At 42.3% G+C, this 27321-nt stretch overlaps 1 protein-coding gene across 2 annotated transcripts in view; it reads right to left on the bottom strand.

Moving 5' to 3' along the window:
* Window positions 1–13896: 13896 nt before the first annotated feature.
* The window catches only part of MAGI2 (membrane associated guanylate kinase, WW and PDZ domain containing 2), a gene marked incomplete at both ends in the record, with an annotated part of 783510 nt that continues 770085 nt past the window's right edge, over window positions 13897–27321 (bottom strand). For both annotated transcript variants that reach the window (XM_082498651.1, XM_082498652.1), the window contains one exon: window positions 13897–14696. In XM_082498651.1, the coding sequence (XP_082354777.1) occupies window positions 13897–14696 (800 nt within the window). The remainder of the gene's footprint in view (window positions 14697–27321) is intronic.

Genomic DNA, 27321 nt, shown 5'->3' with positions numbered 1-27321 from the left:
AGCATTTTTTGTTGAACAGCCCAAACTTTAAGTCCCAGCTGTCTCTCCAACTTGTAGTCTCACTTTGCCAGCAGTTACAGCCTTTGATCATCAAAATTTCTATTATGCTACTTGATTAAAAGTATTCAGAACTCAAGGTGAGAGCAGACAGAGATTTACATTTGAAGTGATTTATTAACCTGCCGTAATTTAAGGTCATGCTAGTTTCAGAATATTGTTAGTCCTTAATTTCTGTCTCTCTTTGTGCTATCCAGTAATAGACAACTAACATTACTTTAATTCAAAGGGTTTTTTCTTCCTTGGAGGAAATATTAGAAGGAAATAAAAATTCTGTAGCTGGTAAAAGGCATTAGGAAAAAAAGTCCTTTTCAACTCCTATTCTGAAAATCTCTAGGCTACAAACACAACGGGTTAAGGCATGACCTAGTTAAGAAATAAAAAATTACCTCCATTGTGGCCCAACTCGTACAGTACTCTTTAGGTCACCTACTCAGTAGCAACGGACTGTCAAACTGAGCTGTGAATGGTGCAAATATATTGTAACTATGGACTTTGCTTGATAGTGCTACAGTCTCCTTTTTCTTATGATATGAAAAATCCTGGATGGGTTAATTCTAGAATAGACAAACAGTTCAACTGCAGTGCTCAGCATATCATGACCATAATATCCTACTCTTCTACCAGCGCCACTGTATGGTGCAGAGAGGATAACGGTTTTGATCCCTTTGTCTGTTAACCATCCCCTAACTGTCCTTCAGCAAAGTGAGGAAGTTAAAGAGTATCGTGGGGTTTGGGCATGGTACAGACGGTGCTCGCTAAGCACTCTCACTTCATTGTCTTCATATGGGACACCTTTTATTCCTTGAGAATAGAATAATAATTTGATATACAGAAATACAAGTACAGGCTTAACCTGAGAAAAATAATGTCAAACGCAAAATTCAGGTTTCATGATAGAAAGCCCAAATGATCCCAGAACGAGAGAGCTTCGGGCCTGAATATATCTACACAGACTTTGCTGGCAGAACTCTGACTGAGCAGGGCTGATTGTGCGACTGTCGGGATGTGTTTTTGTGAGTGTGCGTGTGTGTGGGTGTGTGTAGGTCCTCTTTGCTGTGCCCTGGTTGGGCAGGAAAGTTCTGCTTCATTTTCTGTTCCTCACCAAGCATACCACGTGTGCAATGAGGCAGAAGAAATTTCTGCTTCTGTGTCCCCAGAGGAAGACAGGAGTACCCGGGAATCGATTTCTTCCATGTTCCGTAAGGGGCTGTTCCTATTTCTTTGAGAGACCTGGGCTTAGATTTTTCATACGTCTGGTATTCTTTTAAAACAGAAAAAGAAAATCATAAGGACAATTTATGGGGGAAAAAAAGATGACCAAACAAGTCAAATCATTCAGGAGGTCTGCAAAAAGGAAAGGTAAACAAGTCTGGGGTAGCTGGAGCTGGGATGGTGGACTGTGTGTCAGGGACAGACGCGTTGTTGGGTTCTACACAGAAGCACCTGAAAGAAAGGATCCATCATGCCCTGTGCAGGAATTGCACTCTGAGGGAAACTCTGTGTGTGGTCTGTTAGAAACACGCATTTTTCTCTAACAGCTGTACACCAAACCCTGAACTGCTGTCTCTAAACACCTGAACGCACATCACGGTGAATAGCAGCAGTATAATGTCGGGAAGAGGACATAAGAGTCTGTGATGCAAATGTGAACTTCAGAAAGAGACACTGTAAGTTACCAACATGACACCTTTGCAAACACATTAGTAATTACCTGCCAGTTAGATGCACTGCAAAATATTCACTCTTATAAACCTGTGACATCCACAGTTATTCACTCTTGTGTTACTTTCTGAGATCACACGTGTGATCTGGGGCAGTGGCCGCGCAGGCAGGGCAGGGAGGGCAGTAGCAGACTCTGGGAGTTTTGGTTTCAGCAGGACTCCCTGGGTAGGGAGGTCTCGATTCTCAGAAGAGCCTGGTCACCTTCCTGCCTCGTTAGTGCCAGCGGCAATCCTCTCAGATTGGCAGAGCTGCAGCTCAGCTACCTCCTAACTGCCCGTGGGGCTGAGTCCCTGTGTCGGCTGTGGGCACCTGAGTGGAGATGTTGCACACAGATAATATAACTAATAGCTCCGGCTGAACCCTCAGGGTTTTGCTGTTTATCTCCTTCACGCAGCCTGGTCCTACAGATATGCTCAGGACATGCCTGAAATTGAAAGCATCTGGGAACATTTTAGCAGGGATTTATCTATCCTGACTTCAGAAATTGAGACGTCAGCCATGACTTGGAGGTAGTAACCCTGCACGCTCTTTCCAGTCAATGGAAAAATTTTGATGCGTCTGCGGGACAATTAATTTCATCTTAAAGATGTCAGACAAATCTCCTTCTAAAAGCGCTTATTGGTCTCCTTTATAAAAAGCCTAAAATGAATAACAGTAATGTTGATATCTAAACTGGGATGAGATGAATCCTGCTCTGCATTTGTATCCCGTTAGGCTCTGGAGCAGGGACTGAACTTGGGACACTAACATTCATCTTCCAAACCACTGGGCTACTGAGTATTCTCAGTCTCACACGGTCTATATAATACAAATGTTTACAGGGAGTGAGGACTGGCCCTCAATCCATAATGACTAGTTGTGCATCTGAGCACTGCAGCACCACCGTGTTTCCTGGTTTGAGGCAGAACAGAACCAGTTTTCTGTTCAGTAACATCACTTTTTAGCTAAGCCTCTTCTAACTACTAAAACTGGCAGCATATTGTGCAGACACTGTTCGCGCTCGCAGTGTTCAGACCGATGTTGATAGCTGATGCCCAGGCATGGGATGCAGAGAGGCTCCTGCTTATACTTATTGCTATAACCCCCACGGCCAACCAACTCTGTTATTTGCCCCGTTGGAAACTTGAAAGCAGAAAAGTGCAGAGGGGTTCCACCTGCGGGGAGGAGTGGACAGGACAAGTGACCCAAAACTGACCAACGGGGTATTCCATCCCATCTGCCTCATGCTCAGTATAAAAGCTGAGGGATCAGAGGGGTCAGCCTCTTCCTTTAATGGCCGACGTCTGAGGAGGACTCTGTCTTGTTCATTTGCCTTTGATCCTGACCCTGAACTTGAGACGGAGCTTGATGTGGTTTTGTATATGTTTCATTATTTCCTTTTTATTTTATTATCAATATTTCATTAAAGTAGTTTAGTTCCTTTTAAACTCATAAGTCTCTTTCTCTCCTGCCTCTCTTTTGAAAAGAGGTAGGGGAGAGCATCTGTCATTCCACCTGAGTGGCCAGTCCGGCCGAAACCACGACACCGTGTCATGGAGGAAAGCTGGAGCAGAAAGCACATGCGCACACATACACACACACATTGCTCTTAAAATCCTGATTTCCTTTACCCAGTGATGTAGTAAAAGATAACCTTATAGAGATGACTACTGAGCTGCAGCAGAAGAATATGGCAAATGGGAAGTCCACAGCAGACTTTGAACCACTGCAGATATGCAGCAATGTTGATCCTGTGTAGAGTCCTTAACCAAGGCATACGGTGCTGGAGCAATTCCTTTCTTCTTCCTTCGGTCCTGTTCTTGTAAGGTCCATAACTGTCTTTTGTACCCTTTTGCTTTTTTGTGTTGTCACCCGATGCGGGATATTTCATGTTATATTTTTTGCTGGGCCCTTAAAACAGGTTCCTGACAGCTTTTGAGGTTACATTCCTTTTGGGTCCACTAATTGGTAATTTGTGCTTTGTGTTTGTGACCTTGCAGCCCCAGTGTCATCCTGTCCCTGTCATGCATCCTTTGGGGAGTTCCTCTGCTGCCACCCTACATTCGTGCTTTCAGAGCTCCCTGCTATACAGTACAGACTTAGCCATTGATTACCAATTCCCAATATTAAGGCTATGTGTCCTTTGAGTTCTTGACTGTAACCCGCTACAAAATAATTAACTGTCATGCTGGAAGAAATAGGAAAGCTCAAAAAAGTCTGTTTCAAACTGGAAAACTAATTTAAAAATCAGTGCATAATGAATACACAGAGAAGAAATTACAGAAATTCTTGGCCGAGAAGTCTTATTCCTGTGAGGCTGACCCGGGTTGGTGCCAGGTTGACCAGATACCAGACAGATACCAGCCTGGGGGAGGATATTTCTTTGACAAAGGCTCCAAGTTTGAGTGTTTTTTTATAACTGGATTTTCTAATCCTATTTTTATAGATTTATGTAGTTGCAGTTTTCTTTAGTGTCTATGGATTGTATCCATTGGGTTACTTGGGCCATAGGTCAGTCTGTGTAACTGTGTTGCTGTGATTTGAGTTGTTATGACTTGGTAGTTTCTCCTGTGTCAGTTTCATTCTGTGTTTTCATGCCTCGATTCCATAGACATCATAAAATATCTGGTAGTTCCCTAAGGTTACATACTTACAAGATAATTTATAATAATTTCTTAAAATGGTGCAGGATTAGCTAATTATAAGAATTCTATGGCTATGTATATTATTTATGACTTAAAGGACAAAATTATTTCCTCTTAAAGTATTATGTTTTTTTATTATGCTGGTGAATCACTTTTCTGCTGAAAGACCTTTGTAGAAAATACGATGTTTGCTACTAATGCTTACTGCCAAAGCTCAGAAAATCGACACTGGGTTGTAGACTATGTTCTCTAAATACTTCTGTGTACAGAGCAGAAGAGCTTTAGCAGGGCCACGCCAGCGTGGCTGCCGTACCCTGCGTGCCAGTGGCATGGTCCCAAGCGGCCCAGCACCAAGCCTGCCGCGGGCTGGAGCGATCATGAAGATCACACGTCCGAGTTGTCCTTTCCCAGCGGTGAGGTGGCGAGCAAGAGTCAGCACCAGCAGCAGAGCTGCCTGCTTCTCTCTGCTTCGGACGCGCGTACCGGCGCCTGCGCTGTGCTCCAGGGCACAGAGCACCGTCAGCAGTGTCCTGCTTCATTTAACTTTCCCCCCTTCCCCACAGAGCAGCTCCCATCATTCCTGTATCCTATAAAAGCTAGCCACGGATGGCTTTTTGACATACAAAGGCTGTCTCTAACTGCAAGAAAAGGGAATAAGAGATGCCCTTAAAATGAGCAGGTCAATTCATATTTCATATTTCACATGCTACAACACCTTTTTGCTTTTTTTACCTATTACTTCAGTATAATCTTTTATAAAAAAAGATGTAATAGTTTCTTACTGTCCCTCAGGCCATGCTGGCCGAGGTTCCTGCGCTTGGTAGCATGATGTGAGAGTAATTGCTGCTGTTGTATAGCAACAGCCCAGACCGCCCCGCTTGCACTCCTGGGGCCCATTCATTCCATCTGAGCCTGTGATGTTTACGTGGCCAGTCCTGGATCAGCGGTCCCCAGCCGCTTTTCTCTTTTGGCCGGGTCACCAGGAGACGATCCGGACCTAGATGGTGAAAAGCATCTGATTCTCACATTTTTTACTGGGTCCTGCTGGTGCGAGGGAAATGCCTGAAATGACCAGGGAAATCGGGGGGGATTTGTCACTAGGCTGGACCATCATTTCCGCCCTTTGGACCTCAGCAGCTGCATAAGCAATGGGCATTGCAGAACACGGACAGCTAAGTGGGGAGGTCTGACTGAGAGCAGAGAGCTCTGCTGGCACCCAGGCCCAACGCACTTGTTGCCTCATCACCTCCAGCCCCACTGCTGGCATTTTGCTGGAGCTAATGGAGCTCAGGGATGCTGGTGCTTATAAGTGAGGCTGAAATATGAATAATTTCTATTTAATTTGCAAAACATTTTAACAACCAGTCTTAAAAACACTAGCTATCAAACCTTCTGAATTTATTTCAAAGCCATTTAGTCTTGGAAGGAGCTGCTAATCAAAGAACATAATGGACGTATAGAACTGTGAAGTAGAGACCTACTTGTTAACCTCAGGGGACCGAAGGTATGGAGGGGATCAATTCAGGCTGCATTTGCATTTGTATGCCAGCATGAAAAACGTTCAATATAAAGAGAACAGGATGAGAGCAGAGGGAGGTGGATTGGGCAGAGGCTGCTTGAGGAGTCTGCCCGCAGGGATTGAGGTTGCTGATCCTCCAGAAACTCTTTTTGAGCAGAGCCTGGGGCTGGGCTCTTTCAGATTTGTTAAATGTGAAGTCTGTCTTGTATTTTGGGATGCGAAGACAGGGCAGAAGCATTGCTGAAGCTGCCCTCTCCCAGGAAGAGTGCTTTGCTATAAATCAATACGGCAAGTGAATTAGCAGCCAGGTGAAGGGGGCTGTGTGCCCCAAAACAGGATCACAGGATAAACCGTTGCAGTTAGAGAAAAATCTTTTGCTCCGTGGCACAAGGCTATTTTAGGGGCTTGTGCTGTCAGGTGCTAGTTGTTGGGAGGTGTCACAACATAGGACTTCATGCTGCGTGCCCGGGGACGCAGAGCTGTTCGTGTAGCCCCACGGCCCAGGCTTGTGACTCCCTCTCAGCTGGATGTTGCGCAGGATGGCTCTCCGTGCCCCCGGGTGCAGGGGGGATGCTGTGGTGCTGGTGTGCCAGTCGGATGGGAAGGTGCCTCCAAAAAGCTTTGTGTCCTACTGCAGCCACCATGGCACGGTGGCACTCGGGGCATGTCTCTACCAGCAACCACCCCGAGAAGCTGTGCAGTACCGGGGATGCGGGGGACAGGTGTCATTCAGGAGGAGGCATATCCTCGCATTCATCTTTCCTGGGGTGATATAAAAGAGTAATCAATTGATATTGTTTGTGATGTTGGAGGTTTGAGAGTTACACTGAAATATTCCGTACTAACACATCGCAGTGCTCCGTATTGCCTGCTGGCCTTATTTTTAAAAAACTTTTAGAGTGAGTGAAGTGCTAATTAGAATAGGTGTTTTGTACATGGTGAGCTTGTGGACTATGAAGGAAAAGGTCTGATTTTCCTCCTGAATTAAATAGGTACCTAAATGTAGCTCTTTGTACTTGCTGATTTAGAGACAAGGTGAACAATTTTCTGGTTTATAGACTGTAATTCTTTAAATACTTTAGTTAAAGCTCTTGGCATGGTTTTTAATCACTTTGGGAAAGTACAACCACCAAAATTCATTAATTTCATACCTACATATGAATAGAAACTTCTGAGCCATGGGCAACCCGGCTGTCTGGTGGTGGCAGGGGAGGGTGTTTTGGCCTGGTTGCCTGTAGTTTTTCACTGCTTTTGAGCAAAGGGCAGTCCAGGAAGCAAAACCTACATTTTTTTGTAGAATGTCAGAAAAGCAGTGTAAAAATTCAGGTGGCTTCAGCGACAGCAACGGCTCCAGTTTACTGGGAGGGAGGGACAGAAGGACAGTGGTGCCCTGGTCTCACTCCTGCTGGGTCTCCTGCTGGATCTGTGGTTCTGCGGATGCTCAGATCCTTTCTTCCAACTTGCAGCTGCACCGGCGCTCTCACCGTAGGTCTGGATTTGGCTTTCATGTTTTACTTACTCCTCCCACTGCTTCCACATCTACAGCAGCTTTGGGTGGGCAGCAAGGCTGTCCCTGGGTGGTATGTCCCTCGGTAGTCCTGGGGCACAGAGGTAAAGAGAAGCATCACAGGGGTTGGATTCTTGACCGTCCTACATTGCAGGGATGTAATTGCTGCTGCTGGGCTGTCAGTGCCGTACCAGCACGCTGCTGAGGTCACTCGACATGGCTGCAGCCTCTGGAGAAACTGAGGGATTAGTCTGTGTGGAAGAGCCCACCAGCACCCCGGAGTTGCCCTGGAGGGCAGAGGACAGAGTGCTCTCCTCTCCTCTGGCTCCATCCCTCTTCTTGTGTTTAACCAGGCCTTTTACTTAAATAAATTAATTTTTTTTTCAGAAGTGTAGTCACTGAATCACAACAAGAAAGGTCTTGCTGGCCCCAAAACTTACAGTGCTTTGTTGCAGCATTTGTCATGTTTGATAGGTCATCTTTTTTCATTTTTAAGCTTGAAGAAGTTGAAAACGGAGCAGGTCAGCAAGTGACCATATCACAGAAAGCCCTGTCACTCCTTCTCCTTCTCACCACACCCTTTCTTGCTCGTGTTTTCAGTTTTGTTTGTTTGTTTGTTTGTTTTTTTGTTTTTGTTTTTTTTTTTTCTGAGAGGGACAGTGACCCACCTCAGACACAGATATTTGGGAAGTTCCTGAGTGGGAGTGGAAGGTGCCGCTCCAGGCCTCTGTGTGGGTATTAGTGCACTGGTGTTCCCCCAGCTGTTTAAAAGAGATATATTTGTACTTTGTAAGAAAAACTCTTCTTATCGATTAATTGAACTGGCAGAGTGACGTACTGCCATAGAGGCACTAAAGGCAGGAAAGGCCGGACCATCATTTTTAGATTGGCTATAATTCAGAGATATTGCTTATGTTTCTGTGTCTTGACGATATATTTAAAAAAAAATTGCTCTAAGCTTAGGTGCCGGCTATGGAGATAAATGTGAGATCACCTCATTACTGTTAGAAATACCGAGAAAAATATTTGGGGACTGGGAAGACTGGACTGTACATGCCTGCACTGGCTGCGGGAGGGTGATGCTCCACGCAGAGCCTGTGGTACTTCTTTGGGCAGTGGGAAGAGGTTGTTACTCCAAGGGACAGGCCAGTCCCGGGTGCTGAGCAGGGTACCTGCAGGTTGGGCAGCGAGGGGCTTGGGGCATAGGTGACATTTGAGTCCTGGCCCCTGCTGGAGCACAGATGTTTCTGTCCAGATGGTGCACTGGATTTTCCTTTGGGAGTAACAGCTAATCAAAAAGGCACACTGTTTCCATGACAGCTGGGAAGGTAAAGGTGGTGTTCGGCTCTGACGTGCTAGATGGAGAAACAGCCTTGGGAGTCCTTGAGTCTAACGGACGTGGGGGTTGGAGCCCTGTGTGACACAGTTATGGAAATTCTCTTCAAGTCCTCTATTAGTCATGAGAGTAGGCAGCCTGCCTTGCCCGTGTGGCCTTTTTAGCAACAATTACGGAAAATATCTCAGGTGTCAAGGGGACAAAAGAAGGAAAGGACTCTTTAGGAGATGTACAGACGTGTACTGTGAAGTAAATTCCTGATGAGATCAGTCATCCCTGGGCAAGTCCAAAGCCTTCTCTAACTTTTTGCTTAACGGCAGTGTACCAAGAAACTTTTTCCCTTCACACCAAAGCTTCCCTCCAAGCAAGGAGAAATGTGGAGGGTGACATCCTCATTAGCTGAGGTGTGCTCTTCTACTTATGCCTCTGCAGTTCTGGCCCCGTGTTTCTGCTGCAGCAGTGGTGTACAAAAAGAGTGTGTCGGCTAAGACAGAAATGTGCCTGCGGCTTCGCCTGTCCTTGCCTTTGTAAAATGAATGTGGAGACCTCCAGTAGAGATCATAGCATGTTGCAGCCACAAAACCTGGCCTGAATGCTTGGATCATTATCAGTACATTTAGCTGTACGGGCATTGAAGAAAAACCATTATCTGTACTCGCAAAGAGAGTAACTGGCTGCATGTAGAGTTAGTATGTCTAATCAGTAACCACTGCTGGTGTCTGGAGGCCAAGACAGATGATCTGGGTTGGGCTTCAATATGAGGTGTTGGGTATGTCTATGTTTATATGATACCCAGGAGTGCATTAATGAGTTGGCCAGTGTCAGTAACTGGTCATGACACCTCTCAGCAGAGGTGTCTAATGTGGAGCTGCTGAGAGGCTGAGGTAAGGCAGAGGTTGAGAGTGTAATAAGGTAGAGGTTGAGTGGCAAATGGTGTCAGCTGGTGAGAGAGGGCCAGAAGGAAAGAGGAAAAAAGAGGAAGACAAAGTTCTGAGGGACAGAAAGAGAAAATGGAGAATGGAAGAATCAATCCACTGAGAGATGGCAGGACTTTGATCTCAGAGTTTGGATTAAGAACAAAAGCAGTGGGGAGCTGTGAAAGAAGAGGAGAGATTCAGGAGAGATGGTGGTGCTGAGGGCACCTGGGATGTAGAGGAGGCTGAGCATGAGATGTTCATACTCAGCAGAGGTCGCGCAAATCAGGCTAAAGCTGATCTTTGATGGAGCTGAGAAATTCTTGGCAATGGCGGTGGCTGCACATTCAGACAGGAGACGAAAAATATCAGGTAAGAAAATGGGCCATGCTTGAACTTCTGCATCAATTCCTAGCAGACAGCTATCCACAATCTTATCACCAAGGCCACGGAATAGGCAGATACATGGGCTACAAATGTCCCTCCTGTTTAGGGGAGGGTAGTGCAGTGAAACCAGTGCAGCATGTGCTCTGTTGTATGTAAGTGAACAAAGAGTGCTGTCACTCCAGCAGCTTTCTGGAAGACAATATGGCATCTTTGGCAAGACCTTGCAGGAGTTGTTAAACTTTCTGGCTTTTTTATTAAACTTGTTTGAAGATCTACTCTTCCAGGCTCTGCAGTTTGTGTGCACTTCCTAAAGCTACTGAGCAGAGAAATACCTGGATAGAGAGTGAACCCCAGAGCTGACATCTGGCACTGATTAAGAAAAGGGCCGCACCAACCTCTGCCTGTGAGTTTTTGCCAAAACTCCTCCCCAGATGTGCATTGCTGATCACACGCAGGCAAGCTTACTGAAGGCCATGCGTTGGAGTTTGGAGCAGAGAATCTCCATCAAAATAAACATCCAATTTTGTGTGTTGTTGCATAGGTATGAAGAAGTAGATGAAAAGGGTTGTAAAACTTGCAATGCAATGCAAATGCTGTTCTATTATGTTTAAAAAAGAAAGGACATGTTATTATCAGAAAAAGCTAGACTGGGCAGAGTAATGTACGAGTGAGGCTACATGGCTTCATCATGCCTCTTGGTGACACCTCTGGGTCTGAATCAGGCCCATACTCAGATTTCTGACCATGAAAATGGTGGCTATTTAAAGAGCAGTAACTATTTGTGGAGCTTCAAATTTGTTATGTGTTTATTGCGATGAAAGATGATGTCATTCAGCTGATTGTAATTTTTTATGTGGAACCTTAATCTTCTGGAAAACGAGGCTCTGCAGAAACTGACTCAGGGTTTATGAAGTCCGATTATTATTTTTTAAAGACAATTTTATTTTCAGGAAAGAGGAAATATTTATTTTAAAAAATGTTGTATTTGTGTGAAAAATATTGGTAGCTTTCCAGCCAGCACATCTTATGGTGCCTACAGTCTGTAAACTGGTGATTTATTTTGCCTAACTGAAGGTAAGGAGCATTTTTCTGTTCTGTTCAACAAGGGATGGATTCGACCCCAGAAGAGCCTGTCTGGTTGCCATTGTTCTTACACCGTTATGATGTTTTCTGAGATATTGTTTCTGTAAAGAAAACTGGAAACCAAATTATGCCCCCTTCACTCAGCTTGTAAACAAACCTTTCTAGAGCCAGTTGGAGCTGCCAGATTCCTTCTGTATGTATGATGCACGCTCAGAGGTTGTTTCTCGGTGCTGGGAGTCTGTCCACCCCAGTCCTGTGTCTCCTGGGACTGGAAGGAGAATAAGAGTTCAGGCTTCTCCGCCAAGGGAGAGATTTCTCTGCATCTGTGTAGCTTCAAACACCTTAACTTGCCTATACAGAATTTGTTCGGTCACCTACATGTATATTCATAAATTGTACCCCTGTTTGGAATAAGCAATCAAAAAGGAGCATTCCCTTTTCTATAATGCAGCAGTTAATTAATTCTACTCATATGCATGCAAATGATTGTGTCTCAGTGTAACACTGAAGCCTATTACTCAAAATTAACACAGAAATTGAAAAAAAAAAGATTTTTGGATATATATTTTATTTGACAGTGGTTTAGAATATCATACAGTAAACAAGATTTCTGTAAAAGTTAATTTATCCATAGTGGTGCGTTTCATAAAAATAGTTGCTCACTTACAGCCTTTCTGTGACTATTAATACATGGAATTATATTTATAGAGATAGAGCTGTACAGGGTAAATTCACAGCTAACACTACACAGAAATATTATTTGGAATGGGGTTTAGATGATGTGCTGTCTTCACAGGTTATCGATTACAGCCGCATAAAGCAATTACTGCACAAGGAGTAGCTGTGAACTGTGCAAATTAGAGTTTATGCAAGCATAATCTCAACTGTTTTTCAGATTTCATTGTTTGCTTTCTTTATACATAAAAATAAGATACTGGGACGTGCATCTACACTACAGAAGCATTGTCCAAAATCAGATTCAATAAATTAATGGCAAATTATATTGGATTCTAGTTCAGGGGATAAAGATTTTTTTTTTCCATTAAATAAGAGTTTTATAAACAGCTACATGGACTTGTGCTTTTTTAGAAATTATAAATGGATTTTTCTTTCTAAAAAAAATTGTTTGAAAGCTGCAAAATCCTTGACTTGAGGCTTTTCAAATAAATGGACAGGAAGAAACATGCCTATAAATTTCTCAGTCCAGTGCAATGTTTGAGACATACAGTAATGTGCTAATTTCTTGGAACAAAGCCAATTTCAATCTAATTTTTCAGCAGAGCATGTGAGGAACTAAGATTGCTAGAGAACAATAATTTTTAATACGAATTTTTGACAGTACTTAGCTTTATGATTTTTTTTTTTAAATTACCAGTTTATTATTGCCCAGGATTTTGTTTTAATTTTGACAGACAAATAAGCATATGCACACTTACACAGACACACACGCATCTTTTTGAAACAAGGTAATGACTGATTGACTGAACTTGGAGTTATTTCCTGTGAAGGCAGACTGGAATGTTTACCTGGCACTTAAGGCTTGAAATTCAAAACAGACAAGCAAGAAAGATAAAACAAAAAAAAGACCAAAGAAGAAAATATGGAGGTAGGGAAGAAATGATAAAATGAAAACCATTGTGAAAATGGAAATATATAGAATTTACCGAATGAGGACACCAACAACTGTATTTCAGAAACCGGTCTAATTATTGTTAACGTGTGCCTGAAAGGCACCTGCTCTGCCAAACTGAGGGGATGAAAGGTGAGAGTGTCCTAACTGAATGCAGATGGGTGTGAAACATAGCACTGTTGATTAAGTGAAGCTCTCGTTTTCCGCAGGAGGGAAAGGCCTTTCCTTAAGGAAACTGCAGCTTTTTCTCTGTAGCACTCTTCCTTTCTTTGCAAGGGCCTCGCAGACGTCTGGGTTTTGAGCCTGACCAATTGGTTTGCGTGCTACCTCGCAGGATTTGGGGAACCTGTAGTAAATCGCTTTTGAGAATAATTTGCAAATACAACTCCACCCTAACTCCTTTCCAATGTACAGAAACATGGTTTGTTCACAAAAATGGCAGTAGAAATGGTATCACAGAAACGGATCCACTGGATTCCCCACTCCTCCCGTAGCGCCCAGTGAACTATGCTACAGGATATCACGTGGACTATCCCAAAGCGTTAACAGTGGAGACGTGTCATGGGTGTACAGTTCCAAACGATGCTTCAAAGAAACCCTTTAACCCCTGTCTAGATATGTCGAGAACAATTTATTTACAACATTTTAGCTCCATGAAAAGATCCTCTCTCGGTTTCAGCTTGCTCCGTGCAGTTTTATTTAAGGCGATGTTCCAGTTTGTGATTGCTCTAACTTGTTCCAGTTTCTTGATATAAAGTTTGAATGAAATCCAAGTCCTTCATGCAGTGGGAAAAAAATGCTAAAGCTACACTGCACTATCCTTCTCTGATGTACTGTCCTTCATATTGTTTTGGTTTCTTCCATAGCTGCCAAAGTCCCTAAAATGGAACCGGGACTTTAGGGTCGATTTTAAATCTCCGTGTTGACTATATGCTTTTGAACTTATTAGGTACTGTGCACATTGTCATGGAATTACACACTAATGTTTTCATTCCTCAATGCTTTGTGTATATGTGTGATAGTTAAAATAAATTAAAACAAACCAATGTGAGACAAAAACTAAGAAGAATGTTCTGCGTCAGTTTGAAACAGTTAGAGGGCAACAGTCCCTTGCTTATCTGCTCATGGCAGAAGTACCAGACTTCAGGACGCTAGGTAGCTTATCTGAGCCAGGGATTTTCCACGGCCCTGGGGAGACCGTTGCCTTTCGAACTGTGGGGTTGGTGCTGCGAGTGCTAATGGAGTGGAGATGTCCCTTCCTGGGGAACTCACTGGGTTTCCCGTCAGGGTCCCTCTGGCTGTGGTCCATATCGCTTCCAGGCGAGCTACAGCGGTTGCTACTGTACGTCTTGGTAGCACCTGTATCAAGCTTGACATGGTCGGGTGCTGCAGCTGACTTCTTCTCACTGGTATTTGTGGATTTGTGATCTTCTTTTTTGCTAAGAGATCCTCCTCTCTTGCTTTCCGGCTTCCTCAGCCTCCCAAACTGTTCATCACTGGTTCCAGCACACACGTGCTCTCTTGCGCCAGCCTCGATCATAACGCTGTGTCCCACCACTTTGCTTTCTGAGGTGGGCCTGCCACCATCAGTGGTCTTGTGTTTGCCTTCCGAATATCCTTTCCAAGAAGCCTCTTCGTGCTTTGACCTGTCTACCTTTTTAGGGCTTGCTGACCTTTCTCTTTGTTCTCCTAACCTTTTCTTTTTGTGACCGTTCACCGAAAGCTCCTTTGGTTTCCTTACATCGTGTTCCCTCTTGATATCCCATGTTGCCTCTGGGCTTATCTGGTGAGAAGGGTCAGAGGGTGGGGCTATGTGTGATGAAGATAATGGTGAGATTATGTCTTCAAGGGAAAGAGCTACTTCCGGCAGACCTGGGGAGGTGGCAGAGGGAGCACTCCAGGAGTTTGGTTCGTCTGTTGTAACAACAAAGAGAAGGGAGTTACGGCCATATTCAGCAGCACAGCACGTGTATTGCATAGGCATATGTCTGTTGAGCAACATCAACACCCAAACCACCAGACTTAACCTCCTCTCTCTTGGATGAGGCGAAACTCCCAGGGGAGGCAAGGGGAGGAAAAAAAATATAATCTCCCTCCCTCCCAAAACAAAAGTGCAGGAGAAGCAGGAACCACAGGGCTGGTAGCACAGGGCAAATGCTGAAAACCTCAGTCGTTTTTTCATACAGATTCTGCTTTCCTCTGCCTACATTAAATTATTCTTAAAATAATAAAGGCACGTGCTCATGAAATCAAATTGCCTCTTTTGTAGCCGTATAATGGATTTCTTAGCTGGGCAATATCAGCGCTGTCTCTGAGGACAAATGAGAAGGACTTTCTGCCATCTATTAAACATGTCCCTACAAGCATATAATAATTGACAAGAATTTGTAGCTCAGATAAGGTCATCATTGAATCCTGTCTCATATATTTTCCAAACAGATATAATATTGCAGTGTTTATGGCCCCACAATTCTTACAGAGTACTTACAAAGCTCTGCCTTTATATCACAGCGTCAGCCGCTGACTCTCTTGGCTGTGCATTTTGAATGTCTCCTGGTTACTTAGCCTCAACACAATATGGTCGGATTGTGCAGATCCTGTTTAATTTAGCTAAACAGACATCTCCTTTGCTGAATCATGACGATTTTCCTAATCCATCGGTACAAAACAGAATATTCTGAGATGCCTTCCTCTTGCATAAGTGATCCTCATTTGTTTCGATTAACATTCTGGCAGACAACGAATCCATCATGACTAATGACAGCACGACTCCTATTCTTACCCGTCTACACGGGGGTTAGAGAAATCACTGAACTTGGCTAATGTCATTCCTTATTTAGCACCATTGCCTGGCTCTGAACGGTATGAGCAATAATCTGTCAGAGATGAAGGACTGTCTCAGGGATCCATGGAAACGAGGTGGAACTTGTAGCAAGAGCCGCATATTTCATGGGGGGAGAAAACGTAACCTTCTAGCTGAAAAACAAGCATGGACTTCTGCGGGTCAGGACTCGTATCTCTCAGTGATATCAATTGTCCTTTAAAAGATACATTTGTTTTTCTCAGTGCTACGGCTGCCTTCAAATTATCATGAAGATTCACATCATCTCGAAAAATGGAATGGATTTTACTGCCCAGCCCGGGATCTGCAGCTTGCTTGACTGAGACAGCACTTTTAAGCTAATAGCTTGATTGAGTGATTGCTGTCTTGCAGATAAAAATAGGAGAGACAATAGTGAGGTGGGTGACGTAAAGGGAGGGAGCTGTGCGGTTAGCTGAGGAGCTGTTTATTTTCCCAGATGGTGTTTGTCATATGCTTTTGCATAATGAGCATATGTGTGGAGAGGATTAGCATTTGAGAGGGGAGAAAGTACAAGTTCTGTGTAAGACAAATAAACTTTGAGCTGGGAATCTAAATGGGCCGAGGGTCTCAACTGAGGTGTTTTTTTTTAAAAAAATCACACTTTCTTACCCTCCAGTTAAGGCTGAGTAATGTACCATCTGCTCCCTGCTTGGCACTTGAGCAAGAAAAAATAAAAAGAAGGCTCATGCATGTAGAGTGATCAGCTCTTAGGAGCTTGCCTACAAAAAGCATCTGCTTCGATGGGCTACTTCTGCTCTTCAGCGCTGCTCCGGCAGCGCAGGAGCGCTGGCTGTGCCGGACAAGGGAGATGCAGACCCCGCCCCCACTCTTTCTAGGTCTGAAATCCAGGGAATCCCCATTTCGGGTAACGCTCGAATCAGGGACTGTGCATGGGGTCCAAATCACTTTGCCTGGTTCTCTAAGACTATGGCTGGGCTCCGCCGAGCAGCATGAAGCTGCCTGCGTGCACCGGCGAGGTGCCCGAGCTAGCACTGAACAAACCACCTGGGGTCTAGAAAATTAAGTTTGTGCTTTTTATGGCATTGTCACACCTCCCCAGGACAGAGGCGGTGCCGAGCGTTGGACTTATCAACATATTTGTCTTAAATACCGTATTCTTTCCCATTTGTCCCCGAGCTGATGTTTTTCACTGAGTGGCAGTGAAGAGCAGTGGGCCACCACCAGATCTCGTGCAAGGCTCTGAGAGCATCTGAAGTTACACAAACAGCTTGTTACTTTGGGAAGTATCAGGTGCACACCAGTAAGAGCATCAAATGGCCTGGAGAAGCAAGATGCTTTCGGGTAACAAGATCAGCTCTGCATAAAATATGCCACTATGCTCAAATCATCTGTTTCTTGTCCAGGAGGACAAGCCAGGTGGCCACCATTCAAAACCAGGGTGGCAAACACCTCTCATGGCTCCTCTGAGGCATGAAGGGCAATATTGTAACACTTCTTGGTGGGACTCTCGGGGGAGGAGATGTGGGGGTGAGTGGCCTGCTGTTTTATCCCCTAGTCACAAGAGAACTGATTTATTAATGGACTGTCCCCCTACACAGTTTTAATATTTTTTTTCTATTTTCTTTTTTGGAGGGGAGGGAAAAACCACCAAATGTTGCAGTGAGAAATCATAGCGGGTTACAACCTACTTCAGCGAAAGTGAATCAACATATTCGTGTGTTACATGTAATGATATATAAATATAGATGTCTATAAAGTAGGACGTGCAATATTATATACATTACTGGATTTATGCCTCTCCCCCAGAAAACCCGAAGAAAAAACCAACTTGGCCAGCTAAGCAAGAAGACTTGTAGCCACAGCTTAGAGGGAAGTTTGGCTGTGGGAGAAGCCCAGGTGGGCCACTGGCTGTAGTTTGTTTAAAACAGTGCTCCTTCTTGCTGGGGAGGCAGCTATATAGGCTGTATTTCCAGGGCATAGGGGGAAAAGCTGCCATGAAATAAAACTGCCATTCATATTCTGTGGCAATATAGTACTCACAAGTAAGAACTTGACAAAATGACTTTCCGTAAGGTTTAAGTACCATCATCTGAGACAGCCAAACCCCAACATAACCTGTTTTTTCTTTCAAATGAAATGAAATTATGTAGAAAGTAGCCCTGGTAGATGTTAATGTCAACAAGCCATTGTTGCAGTATGTTACTGGCTAGTGAGGAGAATACTGATGTGAGGGTATCGTAACCGACTTTCCTCTAATGTTTGAACATTATGGGAAAATATCAAAATTACTAGAGTAGGGCAAAGTGCAGTAATGTAAGTAATTTGTTGTTCAAAAGAAAAACCTTTTAAAGAGCTGTGTTCAAGCCATAAGGGTTCATTTGGACTTGTTCAACCAACACTAAAATGATCGTTTTTCCACAACAAACATAAACAAGAGAGAAATGCAAAATTTTATTCTGCAGAGCAACTAGACTAATGATTTCTCTTTATGCTTATTCTGAAGCTATAGCTGCATTTTGGAGAGGGTTATTAATAATTCTGAATATTTTTTTTTCTGTAGTTTTAAAGCTAAATATAAAGCCTATACATTAATTGAGAACATAACCTACTTTTACAGTCTGTTATTCCAAAGTATCTCAAAACATTTTGCAAACATACTAAACCAGAGACAGAGCAACCATTTTACTTTTTTCTCCCTTCACCTCTGGGAGGAACTGAAGACAGTATTTGTTTAATAGAGCATGAACTACTAATGCCCAAACAACTTAAAAGCAGAAGTGACGGATATTGCATTCAGTTGGACTGCTAGAGATTTAGGGACGATGTAGTTTTAAATTTGTTTCTGACTTTGTCACCATGGATATCATCCTTACTGTGGGAGAAATTGTTTTTCAAGGGTGTACATCTCACTGAAGGCTAATAGATGTCTTCCCCTCTTCTTTGAAAGGAGAAAACCTCCCTTGACCTACTAATTTAGACAAGATAAATGAGTTGGGAGCAGCACTATAATCTGTCACTGTGATGGCATTTGATTTGGTGTAATTTAGTAGGTGTTTTCTGGGTGGCTTTTAGTTTCCACAAGCTACTGTCATGCAGGCTGGCAGCACTTCTCCATGGGATGTGTAAGAATGACTCACCTACGACCTGTTTCACATAACTCCCAGGCAAGGAGTAAATTGCTAACTGAGTAAGAGACACCACAGACACAAGATCTTGAGTGTGTAGGAGGACAAGTAGGAGACGAACACAGCCATTTTGGAGGAGGAGTGACAAGGGGAAAACATCAGGAGCAGAAGTTTTCTGTCTAAAGGTTTTTTTGTTTGAGGTAGAACTGCCATATGCGTGAATCGTTTGCTTTGCTGCATCAGCTTACACACGTTCAATGGAGTGGAAATGAGGGTACTGCTCTCATGAGTCTACTGGCTCCTCTCTTAACTAAAGCCTCGTCTACCTGCATCCAGTGCTTGCTGATGGCTTACACCTAAACGACTAGCAAAACAAAACTGGCTTTACTGCTAATGGAGAAAAGAGGTCTGTCTGTCTTACTTCCTGAGCATTGCCAAGGTACTACATCAGAGGAAAGAGCTCAGCCTTCTGATAAATTTCTCTAGTTTCCTGCAATACTTGTGTTTTTTTTACAGGTTGCCCTTCTAAGATTCTGCCAGGTCTAGTCTTGCTATGCTTATCTGCTCTGCGAAGATCTCAGGTCAACAGAGATTAGACCTCGGATTTGTTACTAGGTTCTCCTTTGGCATCAAAATATTTTAAACAGTTGCTTGGTGGTTTATCAGGAATGCAGGATTTTTAATCAGATAAAATTAACTGTAAAGTACCAATATTGATTTATTTAATATTTAATAGTAATGTAAAAATGAAATCATATTTTATTATTCAAGTAAAATAAAATCTCAATGCCTTTTTAATTTCCAAATTATGTGAATAATGAACAATATATTAAAGCTTTGAATGCTTTCAGTAGTCTGAATGAAACATTTCCTGAAATGTCTAAGCAGCTGTTTTTGTATATTCCCAGAATTATTTTCCTAGGGAATCAAAGAGTTTGTGATTAAATAAAAAATATGGTGCTTTTTTCCCCCCACACTTTTTGCCTGAAATTATGTATTGCCAGAAGGTGGCAAACAGTTCTTACAGATGCTGCTAATAATGAAAATGGGACAAATTGTCCCCTGGTGAGTATCCACTAATGTTGGCAGTGTTACACCAGGAATGCATTTGGCTCTTTCTCATTATAGCTTGACATGTCTGTGATGTTCCTGATTGCATTGGTCTCCTGCAGCTTGTCTTTAACGCTCTCTAAGGAGGGATATTTCAGAATATTCAAAGAATCTTTAATCTTTCATCCTAGAGCTTCCACAACCCAGACATACAGCACCCTTCGTCTCCCGAAATAAATGATTCTCTGAGGTTTTGATAGTCAGAAAAGCTCTTGATACTGTCTGTCCAGCTGTCAGCCTCCTGCAAACGTGACATGATATGCCACCCTTTCTCCCAGCGTCTCCCCGAATGTGAGTGGCAATGGGCTCTGCCCCCACCGTACAGGCTCCCTATACTTCTGTCTATAAACTTGTGCTTCTTGTTAATTATTCAATAGTGCTATGCAAATGTTTTCTCACAAATTATACTTTGCTTGGCTTAAAATTGCACTTTGCTTGGTTCCTCTTCCACTGCTCTTACCCACATTCAGATCTCCCAACACCAATAGCTCTGCAAATAAACATCAGTGGATTTAGGTGTCTTCTGCTGTGATATGGTCCTTTGTTTGGTCAGTCACCGTGGGCACATCCAGGTGGAATAGCCTTTTCATCATTAGCACTGCCCTTACGCTTTTTTATTTAAGGTATGATGGCAGTGTGCTATGGGTGCAAAATGTTGATTCTATATACGAAAATTACATACATGCCATATGCATTTACAAAATAAATCCAGGCTATAGCCAGTTATTTTGGCATATGAACGACTTTTCCTTTCCTACCCATGCAGTTAAGTGATCTGTTTGGTATTGCGAAGTCTTGTATCTGATGCAATGAAAACCTAATCTAATTTCCTGCTATCTTAATGTAACCACACTTATTATCCTGCTTGCTTTTTTGTACTCGGTAATGTCATGGTGACTCTGAAAGTTTATAGTAGCTTGTAAATGTAACTTTGCTAAAGAGCAGAATTTTTCTGCTTTATAGTAATTTGTGGTTTTTGGCTTTGCACATTTGTTTTAGCAAATGTTGAGGATGGTTGGTCAGGGTAACCAGACTGAGTTAACAAAGTCATGAAAGACTACAGGAAAACAACATGCATCTGTGTCCCTGCATCTTTTACTTCTGACTTTTGCGCTCAGCATTTTCAGAAAAGTAGAATAATTGGTTAAAAAAGATTGATGTTTGGAGTATGAAACACCATCAGGCCTAGTCTCTCTGTCAGCAAAGTCATTGTGCGTTTCTATTTTTCTCACTGGTCTGCTGTTGGAACTCGGGGGCACTACTAGTACTGGGAGCTACTGGTGGCATGGCTTCAGCAGATGTCCACAAGAACTGATGAGATGTGACTGTAAATGTAGGGTAAATGAGGAATACTTTAATCTCCTCAGTAAACTTCAAACGTTTAATTTTGCATCCATAAAATTCAGAAAATTCACTCATTGACCTATTCTAACACTGGAAAGCACAACTCTGCTTCCTTCTTTATTCAGTTCCCAGTGCCACTGATACTCTGATGCTCTACTTCTTTTCATGTTACTAATTATTAGTGAAGTGCAGTCCTTTGGGTTCATTATATCCACCTTCCATTGTATACTTTACCTAGATATTACATGGAAGATGCCCCAAACATTTTTACAGCTGATGGTGTATACAGAGTCTGTGCATGGGCCATCTGATCTCTTGGATCGCATCTCAGGTAAAATTCACTTTCATCACCATTTCTGTTCTGTGCATGGAGGTTTGTTAGAAAAAGTGCTTTCATGTTCAGAGATCTAATTTGAGAATTATTGAAACACACTTCAGAAAGAGCAGATTGTTAGTTACGCTTGGAAGACCAAACACGCAGAAGCTCAAGGGATGATATGACTTGTTTTTGGAGCTAAGGGAACAGAGAGAAAGGGAAAATTCGAACTTGGGGCAGAGAGGGCAAAACTGCATATTGCAAGGAAAAAATTTAAAAAACCCTTTAGACAAATGCTGAATGTTTTATTGAAACAAGAAAGTCGCACACATTGATTTTTGTTGCCTTTAATCTGTAGAAAGTGCTATGAATGAAAACACTTTTTTCAATTTTTTATGTAACGTGTTCTTTAGAGATGGTTAACAAAGAAATTTGGGAAGTGACTGATCTGACTTGGAGAGTTCCTATTCTTATTCTGCACTGTTTCTGATCCGACACTATACCCAGTGGATCCTCATTAAATCCCTTTCCCTGACTCAGTTGTTTAATCACGGCACTCCTTCGCCAGTATTTTACTGTCCTAATCACTTGAGATCATAATTTAATTGCCTTAGAGAGTCAGAGAGAGAGGTGTCTCAGAAGACCTCTGGAAAGAGATGTCTGCTCGTCTGTTGAATGTGTACACAACCGATGTTGGGAAGCTCCTTCTGGGAAGCCCTTTTGGAGGCTGTGGATCAAAGCTGAGTGGATGGACGCAGAGCTCTACACCCATTGCCCCACATCAGGCCCTTTTTAGCAAGCATGGGTCACTGCAGGTAAGTGGCCCAAGACCTTTCAGGCTAATACAGGAGATAACTAATGAATTCAGACACACGCAGGGTTTCTGCTCAGGAAAGCAGGTGGACTGGGCTGTCTCCAGGACTTGGATGATCTTGGGGTGCTGCATCTAACTTTAGCCCTCTCCTGGTTACCCTGCCGTTGTTCACCCCTTAAATGTAAATCACATCCATAAACAATTCAGTGTGATTTTGTAATAATGCCTAAACACTGAGTCATTTGGCTCTCTCCAACATCAGTCACACCTTACAGCAGGACTGAGATAATTTTAACACTGCTCTTACAGTAGCAATAATAAAAACAGGTAAATTTTCTACACAGGAAATACCTACCTAAAGTGCAGAATGGGAGAGGGAAAAATAATCAAGAGCCGCACTTACAAACTGGTTATATTTCAGACCTGAAACAGGTAAATTAATTTAGTAAATCAATCTACTAATTTACTGTAATAGTCTTCTGGCTGTGAATCTTAAGGCCAGATGATTATGAATACACAATTTATCACCCAGTCCAAGACCCATTTTAGCCTGTTCAATAGATATGGATCTAGCAAACAGTCCTATCCATTAAATATTTAAGCCAATGATCATGTTCACTAATCTGACTGAACTCGGTAAATTTGATTTTTCCTTGAATCAGGTTAATGTATCTGCATAAATTTTACAGGATTACTCACTAATACTGTGAACTGCTGAAATGAAAACTTGCAGCCTGCACAGTGCTTTTGTCCTCCAAAGCAAACTGCATCAGTATTAAGTGTACGGACAGCCTAAGTGCTAGTCTTGAGTGATGCTGCTCTAACCAGGCATTGTCATTCACTAGGTCCTTCAGGCGGTTTGGTACACTTTTTGAAGTGTTGAGCATCTCACGTACCTATCAGATCAGAGCTACTCAGGCAAAAGAACCTCATCCCTTCAGAAAAGAATATTTTATTTTTTCTGTGTGGTCAGGCAGTAGAGTTTAAGCTGCAGAAACCTCAGCAGTTCTCTTCCAGAGCCGTGCTGGAACTGGAAAATCTACATTGTAAGTTACTGTATAATTAAAAAAGATAATGACTTTAAAATAAGTTTTTATTAATAGAATTAAGCCACATTAAGTTATAAAAGGTGTTCATAAATATGTTAATAGAATGTGTGGTATTAATGAAAAACATTCTGCAGAGACTGAATAATTTAAGAGTTGGATATTACACACTTAATTAAACTTAAATATTAAAATTATTAATTATCACAGCTAGAATGTGTGTTACCAGTAGGTACCACATCCTGTCTGGTCAGTAAATAGCTGCCATTACTAAAGGTATGTAGATAATATATAAAATGTATTTAATAAGTGAGGAATTAGGAGCATTTTGACTCTACATGAAATCCCCCTAGACAGTTGTTTCTGGCAGGTGCTGAGTGTTGGCAGTTATCACTTAAGATCACAGCAGGATCTTAAGCAAAACACATAACTTGGTTCAAACACATCCTTATTTACAAAGCTCATGAATAAGTATTCCCTCCTGCTTAGGGTAGATGCTGCGGAAATAGTTTAATCTCTCTTTATCAAACTCTTTTCAGCCCGGAGGCCACTGGGCACTGAAGGTGCAGAGCTGACCTTGGGACCATAATTGCTGTCAGGGCTGTTGTGTATCTGATAGCCTTTGGCTGCTGAGACAATTTTCTCTGAAAACCATCTAATGAGATGGAAGTGGACGAATAAATGAGTGTCACATTGTAATATTCAGCTCCTAATAAGTAAACACAAACTACATGTTAGAAAACCCAGATGTTTAAAATTCTGGGTTGCATATGTATTGCTGTAGCTCAACAAAATACTCTATGGTCATGCTTGTTAAGCATCAGTTGGAGAGTGGCAGTTACCTCATATTGTCAAAGCAAAAAGAAAAAACATTTCGTTTTCTCAGGGTTTTTTCTCAATCTAGGAGTAACAAGTTATAAGAAATCTGACAAGATGCCACGAGCTCTGCTAACGTCTCCCTGCGGTCAGGCCAAAAACATCAGCTGGGAATTGCACCATGGGACGGCAGAGTGAGAACAGCAGAGGCAGGACCAACTGCAGGTCCCTCTATAGACAAAGCTTGCTGCCTTCTCTCTAACGGTTGGAATAACAATTTTTTATGTCACTCTCTGTATGACCATTTAGATTCATTGAATTTCCCATGCCAATGATGAGAGTCATAAGAGGCCCTGTTAGTTTAATTTAGTCTTGGATATCATAGCATCAGGCCACCGGCAAAGCTTTTGTGATACAGCTTGATTGCCTCTTGTACTTTTGTATCGCTTTTTGTACTTCCATGGCTGTGCTTTTGTCCCTAAAATAACTGATAGCTGTTTATGGATTCTTTTGAGCACGGCAAAAAGCCAGACTTTTTACACCTGGATAACCACAGATCAATTAAAAGATTATGTAAATGAGTTCAAAGCCATTGTATCCCAAGTTCAGCTCATGTTCTTAGAGGTGGAATCTTTGTCAGGAGGTATGAAGATAAAATGTTCTTGTTCATGTCAAGCCAGAGAAGGACACACAATAGTTTCTGGGTCCTTCAAAAGAGCATGAAGTTTGACATCTCCAAATCACTGTTTACTTAAAAATGTAGATGAGTGGCTCTGGTCTCCTGTGAGGAAATCCGTGCCATTGCAGAAAACTGACTGTGCTGAAGAGATTGTCAAGCATTGGAACAGGCTGCCCAGGGAAGTGGTTGAGTCACCATCCCTGGAGGTATTTAAAAGACGTGTAAACGTGGTGCAGAGGGACATGGTTTAGTGGTGGATTTGGCACTGCTAGGTTAATGGTTAGACTTTTCCAATCTAAATGATTCTGTGATTCTATGTGGAACTGGTTTCAGATCCCTTGGAGTCTAACTATTGAAGCGGTTACTGCACATCCTTCATGGTGAGAATTATTGGGCCAGGCCACAGGCGTAACGATTTGTACCTTCACACTGTTCCCTTCGATGCGTAGCTCTGTATTGCAAGGATACCATCAGAGACGCACAGGGAAGCTACCTCTGATTAAGAACAAGTTGGAGTGATGCAGTCGTCCTATTAATTGGGAGCTTGTTGTGAATATGCAAATGAGAGAGACTGTGAAATGAGCAGCAGGAGAGGGATTTTACAGGACGTTACGCTGCAACTGCAAAAGATTGGACTTATTCCTATGGCAAACTGCAAAGACTCAGTAAGTGTTACTGAATTCCTATTTTTCCTGTTTCTCTGGATTACGTGAAGAGAGGAAAAACTGGTGCTGTGGAGACAGAGAGGTGGCTGCGTTCTTTCAGGCCCTGTATTTTGGGCATCATCAACTGGATGGAAATATAGGAAGCCACACAAAAAAAGTTAGAAAAAGATTTGTGAGTGGGACTTTTCCCTTCTTTGGCTGGTAAGTCTGCTTGGCAGTTAATGTGAACAAAACCAGGGATAATGTTTGTTCATCTGTTTTATTCACTGTAGTTTAGCTGTAATTATCTACACTTTACACCATATTAGTAAATCTACTCATTATATTATATTATAATAATTAAGCCTTAGTAATAAGAGAACTTGCTCAGCGGCCTTATTATTAAATCTTTGCTCAGATGTGGGGGGACACTGCCAATTTTGGTGTGGATTAGTGAGGTTCTGCCTTAATAATAATACTGAGCATCCGACTAGGAATTTTAATCTTTAAAGTGCTTTTCAGGCATTAAATAATTAATCCCCATAACACTCCCATGAGACAGGTAAGTAAATATTACTATCCCCGTTATACAGCTGGGAGAAGCGTGGTTTACAGAATTCAGCTGGACTAGCCAAAGCCACTGGGAGTGTAATTGCCAAAGCAATGTTTAGGACTATGGAAAGGACTCAGTATTTTTGCATTTAAAAAGTGAGGAAAAGATATCTCTTCCCTGGAAGCTCAGAAACATTGCCACAAAACTGAAAACGCCTTCCCATGTGTCCCTCTTTCTTTCAAAACTGTGTTTTCTATTTCTATATCAAGGGATACCTGTGTAAAAGGTCTACATATTTTTTAAAATAGAAATTTGCTGTAAGACAGAAATAACTACACACCCACATACACATAAACTGTTATTTAACAGAAGGATGTTCTACTTTCCTGCCAGCTGCTACATATTTATTAAATACTAAAGACATGTTTGTAAAGCAAATTTTAATATTCGGTTTTGTCCTTGAATAGTTTTTACCCATAGCAATAAACCAGCTAGAACCTTTGGGAGCCCATATTCAAACTGCCTGATGGTTTTAGACCAATTTTATTAACCAGTATACTGATTCATTCAGTTAGTCCTTTTTTTTTTTTTTTCCACACACCACAGGTTCCTGAAATTAGGTTGGTATTGCTAGAAATAAGAAGGTGGTATTGGAAATGCAGCAGGAATATGAATGAATGTTTGCAGTTCCACCAAGGTGGTCACAGAAGTAAAGGGCACTTTTCCAAAATGACTATTGATTTTTGCGCTGACATCAGATGAATGTTATATGGGGCAGTTCAAGTTTCAAATAACACCCAACCTCAGCTCTAGAGATTTATAAAATGAGCATTAAAAATAGGATGAATTGGATTATCTGATCAGTACTCTGAACAGGTAGGAGTATCTGGCTTGAACAGGCCAAGATGCTTTAGCCATTTATTAGACAAACATAAAAGCTTCAGACATACTAACAGAGTTAAAGAACTAGCAAAATGCAGTTTGCAGCTGACTGGAGATTTCTGAAGGATTTAACTGTATTCAAACAGTAAAAACACAGTATAAGCTCCCAATTTTTCATATACTTTTGCAAATATAAATGCAGTGGTACTAGGAAGGGCTGCCAAACCCGTGGTGCAAGGAAGCACGGGCACTTATCCCTTCATCTGGATGTACTTTCGAAACCACCTTCTAGAACCTGCATCTCTCCTGTGCTCTATCTAACATCACGTAAGCCTGCTGATCATCTTCCATAAGTGATTATTTATACAAAATACAACAATTCCAGT

Source organism: Vanellus vanellus (assembly GCF_965231255.1).
Source record: "Vanellus vanellus genome assembly, chromosome: 1".
NCBI classification, from domain to species: Eukaryota; Metazoa; Chordata; class Aves; order Charadriiformes; family Charadriidae; genus Vanellus; species Vanellus vanellus.
The sequence above is the reverse complement of the archived record's forward strand: the minus strand, read 5'-3'. Positions and strand labels throughout refer to the sequence as shown.